A 6,787-nucleotide genomic window follows, 5' to 3' on the forward strand; every position below is an offset into this window, starting at 1 on the left:
AGTGAAATAGCAAAATCCAGCTGTAGGAGATAAAAACAAAATCCTAAAATAAAATAGGACTTGAGCAGATAAAGCACAACAATGTGTAGTCAGTGGGGATGCTAATAAGAGAATAAACGTAAAAGTGTTCGTGATTGCATTAGAAAATAAAGCTTCAGAGTATATGGTGTAGGAGGCCTTTAAATGAAATAGTCTGAACCGCATTCAAACAATTTCATCTTAAAACCTAATACAAATAAAGTAAAAATCTAAGGAGCATGGGAATCTGGATTTACACCATAATAATTAAGCGAGAGAGTTTATGAATCTGAGTTCTTCCAGGAGGCCTCTTTAAAATCATGTAACTAAATGAATATTAAGCTATCTCTGTTTAAGATCAATGAATGGGTTTTTCTATGGATAATGGAATGACTTTCCTTTCAGGTGAATAAGAACAAACACTGAAGTGGAATCACTACATCAGTAGTTCTAGTTAGATGTATAGTTTAAACCTAAACACTTAACAGGGTATGTATCCTAATTTGCCTTTATAATCACTTCCCAAAATACCTACCTCTGTATTCCGTGTTTATCATTGCACCAAATGAGAGCAGCCACAAGAGAATTTTTGAAACTCTTTTATATATATGTATTATATATATAACATATCACACACACACACACACACACACACACACACACACACACACACGTCTATGTATATACACTCAAAGAGGAGGTGGTTTTTCCGGGAGCTGTCTCCAAGTTCAGTTAGCATAATATTCTCTCTCCTCTTGTATGAAATGTAAAATCTCACTACATTAACTTTCTTGTAGATCATTTCGGGCCACCATTTTTTACTTTGATCTAATGGATTCAAGTAGGAATTATGATTTCTAATCAAAGAGTGAACATGTTAGCTTGTCACTGTAGATATTTAGAGATTTTAGGTTGTTAAAGGCATTTTTTTCCTGAATGCCCTTTACATTTAAATATACATAATTAACTTCTATTGTTAAAAAAACGATTTTGCACCAGTAGTTTCTTAATCCAAATCATTTGGACTTAAGTAATTTCTAATTGAAAGCCTATCACATGAATTGTTTATAGTGACAGACAATATACTATTAGTCATTTTAAAGCTTTAAAAGTAAGTTATCAGGATCCACTTCAATCTCCACATGATAATAAAGGATTATTATGTGCAGTAACCTATTTATGAAAAGGAAACAGTGTGCTTCTTTCAGACGCCATCAATTGCTTTAATAAGGAATTGAAAAGCTGGACTACTTTATATGCAGATCACCATCCCAGTTGCATAAGGATTTACAATAGACAAAACAAAACTATTTTTTGTTGTAAAGAAGGGCTGTTTGTTTAAATCTCACAATAATGTTTGCGTCTAAAAATTCTTTACAGGCTAATAAGGCTTCATAAATGTTATATAGACTTGGTTAGTTAAAATCATTCTAATGCTAAGACCAAAACGAAAGGCTTGCTTGAGCTGACAAGGAAAAATCCAAGTAACACATGCCTAAAGAAGGCAGAAGAGAAAAGATGCTTCCTTTCTTGGTTTAGGTACTTTTTAATTGATTTGGAGATGCAAATAGTACTTGATCTGATAGCACCCCATTAACGCTTCAATAAATGTAAGAGGAAAATGCTGCTTTCTCTAAAAATGTGAAAATTGAGGATTCAGAGTCTAATCTTTAATCCTAAAAGAAATAGAAAGTGATGTACACGTTTGTCTCTGCTGCTTTGAATTTGCAGAGAACTTACTTGGGATGTTTTAATCTCACCTTTGAAGTGTTCCTTCAAGGTATTTAATGGCTCACATGTCTTTATTAAATGAGGTGTGTGGCGGCCTCTACTGGTGTGTGTTTATAGAAAATGTTTCAATAGGCAGAAAAAATACTAATTTCAATTAAAAAGTTAGAAATACAGACTCTTTCATTTAAATATATAAAAATATCTAATTTAATGCAGAAAAGATGTATTACAAGTTGTGTAATGTACTCTTAATTAGGAAAATAATCTAAAACACTGACCGTGTTAGTGTAAAATAATGATTTACGGAAGGGCATTAATTGTTCAATTCACTCTGAGATTGGGTTAAATATATTTTATTAATGAATTACTAATCCCGACTGAGGCAGTTTCTTACCTCTAGTCCACTGTTAAATCCCCTTAGTTGACTTAAATAAAATCACTTAGAACAAACCCAGAGGAAAGGAAATATTTTACAGTTAAATCTCTAAAGTCCTACAACTAGAATCATTTGATGACAAGCTGGTTTCTATAACTCAAGCAAACTGTACGTTGACTTAATATAGCTGACATTTTGATCTATTTTACACTGTTTTTAATTTCAAAAATACAACACATTAAAATATGTTCAAATTTATCAAAGCTAAAAGCAACATTTAAGTAATGTACTTAAAGTGCAAAGGCACTTTAACAAAAAGAAGTGATGCCTAGTGGCTATACTTGGTAACTGAAGACGGAAATACCATATATCATTATTTACAAAAGAATTTATAGTCTCAAAAGATCTTTGGAGATCTTCTACAAAATACACTAAATATCCATTTTTACGTGAAAAGTCTGCTTACTCTTTCTTCATTCACTATAATCTCCCCTTCCCATTCCCACACTGGAACAATAAAAGAAGAAAAAAGAAACAAAACCATAAACAAAATATATGAAAAAATGCACTGTAGAAACATTCATGTTCACTGATGATTCCTAAGGAGAGAAGGTGGGGGGGAAAGGAGGGCAGGGGGAGCAAGAGAGAAATAATTTAAAGGAAAACTTGGAAAAGCAGTATCATTGCTTCACCCCATCCCCCAAACATTTTCAAAGTCCCCCATTGATGCTGAGAGAGGCAGAACACAAACACACACAAAAGCAAATGTAGTGCCTCCAACAGTCTTGAGCAGCATCCTTGGATGCCGTAGGGTTGTAAATGGTTTCCCTTCACAGCTGACTGATTGCAGTTTGTTTTTCCAGAACTTCGAGGTAGTCTGGTTCTGATTGCGGCTTAGCTTGCAGTAAAGGGTGGTCGGGTTTTGACTGCCCCACAAAGCATTTCCTGGGAGTTCCGTATAAAACGGTTTTATTGATTCTGTCTTGGTTTTGGCGTCGAGATTCATATGAAGGGGCGAACTGCCTTTTGGGTAAGGTACAGAAGTTATAGTGGACTAGTCCTGCACTGGGAAGTTCCTTGACTCGCTCAGCAATATTCTGGTACAGCAGCTCGGGCTCTCTTGGCGTGGCTTGCTTCTCGAGCAACTCGGTGGCACTTATAGTGTAAGCCAGTGTGGCGGGCTCTTCTTTCTTCTCCTCCAGGTTGCCATAGCTGAAGTCTTGCAGGTTTCGGTAATAGGCTACCGGGTCTCCTTCCTTCTGCATGTAGATGGGGTTTTGGCACATCTGCCCCACGGGAGGGGGGATATAGTTGTAGACGTGGCCGTCGGTTTTATCCTGAGTCTCGGTATTGTAAGACCCATACTGTAGCTGGAAGGAACTGACATCTAGGTTGTTGGCACTCCTTGGAACACTTGGCACCCCCTTTCTGCGTTTCAGGACAAAGACGAATAGACCGGCCCCAAAACAGACAGATAAGATAAAGACAACAAGCAATCCTAAAATTAAGACTGAAAGCGGAACTTCAGTGTGGAGTTCCGGATAGGAACTGGGAGACACACTAAGTGACCGAGGAGGGTCTGTGTTGTGATTCATGGACAAAACGGTTCTGTCTGACAAGTTTGGACTGTCGGGACAGATAGCTTCCCTCCCCAGAAACTTGAGGATCTCCCCAGCATGCTTCGCAGGAGATTCACAGGTCACCTCATTGATGATGACAGGGGAATTGGCATGTTCTGTCCAGTCCTTTAGCCCCATGATGTCACAGGTGCAGTCCCATGGGTTCTCTTGCAGATCTATCTGGATGAATGCCGGAAGCTGATCCAGAACCCCTTTCACAGGCAGGTGAGAGAAATGGTTGTTTCTCAGATTCAGCCTGGTGAGGGCTGTGCCCCCAAATATATTATCGGGTAGGGACCGCAGCAAGTTGTTATTCAGAAACAGTAGCTGTAGGTTAATCAAAGCATCAAAGGTCAGTGGTTTAATTTCCTTGATGACGTTATACTCTAAATAGAGATACTGCAAGCTCTGCAGTCCATCAAACATAGAAGGATACAGCACTTCCAGGTAATTGCCATTCAGATAGAGTCTGCGCAGACTGGTCAGGTTTGTGAAGGCACCTTCCTGAATGACCGCAATCCTGTTGTTTCCTAAATGCAACAAGTCCAGAGAGCTGTATTCTAGGAGGTCGTTCTTATAGACAGTTTGAAGATAGTTCCCTGTCAGGTAGAGCTTCTTTGGACTGGTAGGTTTGGGCTGCAGGTCAGAGATATTCGTGAACTTCCTTTCTTGGCAATTGACGTTGAGACCATTGTCTGAACTCTGAGAGGTACAGACGCAGCTGCTGGGGCAGGTGAGGGGCACGGGGGACTTGGTCTGGTACACCATGATCGGTCCAAAGCTCTGCCTGTCCTTTGACACAGTGACCCGGGGAGTCGGGCGATTTCTCATTTTGGGGGGCCGGCTGGCTTTGGGAGCCCTGGTTGGGTTGAGAGCGGGATTCACTGTCGGCGACAACCTTTGGACGTGCGAGTCGGCATGGCTGCCCCTCTGACCAGAGTCGCCAGTACTTTTTCGGGGACAGAGATCTTGCCTGGTCAGCTGGGTCACATCTTTCCCATGCAATCGAAAGGGAGTTTCACAGACGATCTCCCCGACAAAAACAGTTATGGTGTCCAGCCAAGCCTTGAGAGGAAGCAAGTCACAGGTGCAATTCCATGGGTTCTCCTCCAGCTGAATCTCCATGATCCCTCCAATGTGCTCGAGGACGCCTGCGAAAGGCATCACTTTCAGCCTGTTTCCTCTCAGGTCTAAGTGGGTCAGCAGGACGAAGCGGAACACATTGCTGGGCAGTGACAGCAGAAGATTGTCATTCAGGATGAGCACTTTGAGCTTATTCAGTTTGCTGAACGCTCCTGCCTCGATGGCACTGATGTAATTGTAGTCGGCCTGGAGATACTCGAGGTTCTCCAGGCCCAGGAAGGTGTCTTCCCTCAGCACCTCGAGCTTGTTGTTGTTGAGGTGCAGTCTCTTGAGGGTTTTCAGGCCGCTGAATGCCCCGCTTCGGATCTCCTGCAGCCCGTTGTTGCCCAGGTGGAGAGTCACGGCGTTGGAGTAATTGACGAACTCGTTAGGGTACAGTCTCGTCAGGAGGTTTCCATTGAGGAAAAGCTGATAGATTCGATACTGGGGGGGCTGGAGCAGGCTGACAGTTGTAAATCCTTTGTTTTCGCAGTTAATATTCAGGACGTTTTCCTTCTCTTCGCACAGGCAGCGGATCTTGCAAATGTCTTTGGCAGTTTTGCGGCTCTCCGTCTGTAAGATCCCAGCCACGGTTAACACACTGAGGAACCAGACGCCGCTCAGCATCTTTAGGCACCGTCGGTGTCAGTTCAGGTACCTACAGGCAAACCTTGGGGAAGGGTGCCGGAGAGAGCAGGATGCGGGGGAGAAAGAAACAAGGAAGCCCGATTAAAATGGCAAAGCAAGGGGGCGGAGTGGGAGGCAGGGAGAATGCGGGGAGTGGGCAACACGGCAGAATGAAGTCACTGCGTTTCTCAAAGCGGTTTCTTCTCTCTTCGCCCTCCCCCTCCCACCCGGCCCCCGCCAGCCCACCCACACGCGCGTCCCGGAGCACACATGCTTGCACCTGATTTCCCGGCGGGTCGCAGCCAGCCGCGGAGTCATTAGTAATCGAGTTGTCCTACTAAATCCAGCCCATCACCTCCTCCCCTGGGGTATCTTGAAGAGATCTCGGGCGGCTTGCCCGTCTTAGGCTCACAGCAGAAACTGCTTTACTTTTTTTTTTTAACTGCGCAAAAAGGGGGTGGGAAAATCAGGGGACTGGCGGTGGGGGAGGGGGAGAAGATGGAAGAGCAAAGACAGCGCGGGGTGGGGGTTACTCACACATCAGGAGAAGACGGGACCCCTCTCCTCTGCAGTCCGCCAGTAGTTTAGCATCTTCGGAAAGAGAAGAAGAGCAAGGTAAAAGAAGACGCCGCTTCCGGGGGGATGCCCTGCTTTCTGCCGGCGGATTTAATTTGGCTGGGTTGGGGGGGGTGCGCAGAAATTAGAAATCCGGCAGGCCGCAGGGGAGGAGAGGACGGCCGGAGCGGCGGGAGGCCGAGTCGACGGGGACCCGGGGGTGCGATTGCGTAGGGAGGTCGGGGAGCCGGCCGGCCCGGGCGGCGGGCGGCGGCGGCCGAGCCTGGGCGCGCGCTTCCAATCCAGTGGCAGCGGCAGCAGTGCGCCTAGCAGTTTGAATTTGAGAGGTTTTGCAGGCTCCCCCGGACAGGGCTAGGGTGACGTCACGCGGGGAGGGGGCAGGCGGTGGATCGAGGGCGCGCGGTGGGGGAGGGAGGGGCAGATGCTTCCCTTCCCTGCGAGTGGCTTTGCAAAGCTCAAATCCAGGCTGCGTCAGTGGATTCTGAACTACTCCACCTCCAACCCGGCGGGCGGCGAGCGGCTGGCGAAGCTCCTGGAGAGGGATTCTCCAGAAGGGGCCCCGCTAAGGGGCTGGGACCGCTGCGACTCCTCCGGCCTCTGGCCCTTCGAGTGGTTTCTCCCACCTGCCACTCCCTCCTGGCCATTCCAGTGGGGTTTCATGCCACATTCCCAAGCAGAGGTCCAGATCTTCCCAGTGAGAGGGGTGGTGTGTGTGTGT

The 6,787-nt window shown here is 45.3% G+C and overlaps 1 protein-coding gene across 1 annotated transcript; it reads right to left on the reverse strand.

Moving 5' to 3' along the window:
- Positions 1–2,088: 2,088 nt before the first annotated feature.
- On the reverse strand, positions 2,089–6,353 carry SLITRK2 (SLIT and NTRK like family member 2). Its single transcript, XM_026479757.4, has 3 exons — positions 6,031–6,353; positions 5,774–5,935; positions 2,089–5,536 (listed from the first exon to the last, which is right to left on the reverse strand). The coding sequence occupies exon 3, from the start codon at positions 5,491–5,493 to the stop codon at positions 2,956–2,958; it is 2,538 nt and encodes an 845-aa protein (XP_026335542.2). The 5' UTR covers positions 5,494–5,536; positions 5,774–5,935; positions 6,031–6,353; the 3' UTR covers positions 2,089–2,955.
- Between the last annotated feature and the right edge of the window lie 434 nt (positions 6,354–6,787).

The sequence above is a fragment of the Ursus arctos genome, chromosome X (assembly GCF_023065955.2).
Source record: "Ursus arctos isolate Adak ecotype North America chromosome X, UrsArc2.0, whole genome shotgun sequence".
Classification (NCBI taxonomy): domain Eukaryota; kingdom Metazoa; phylum Chordata; class Mammalia; order Carnivora; family Ursidae; genus Ursus; species Ursus arctos.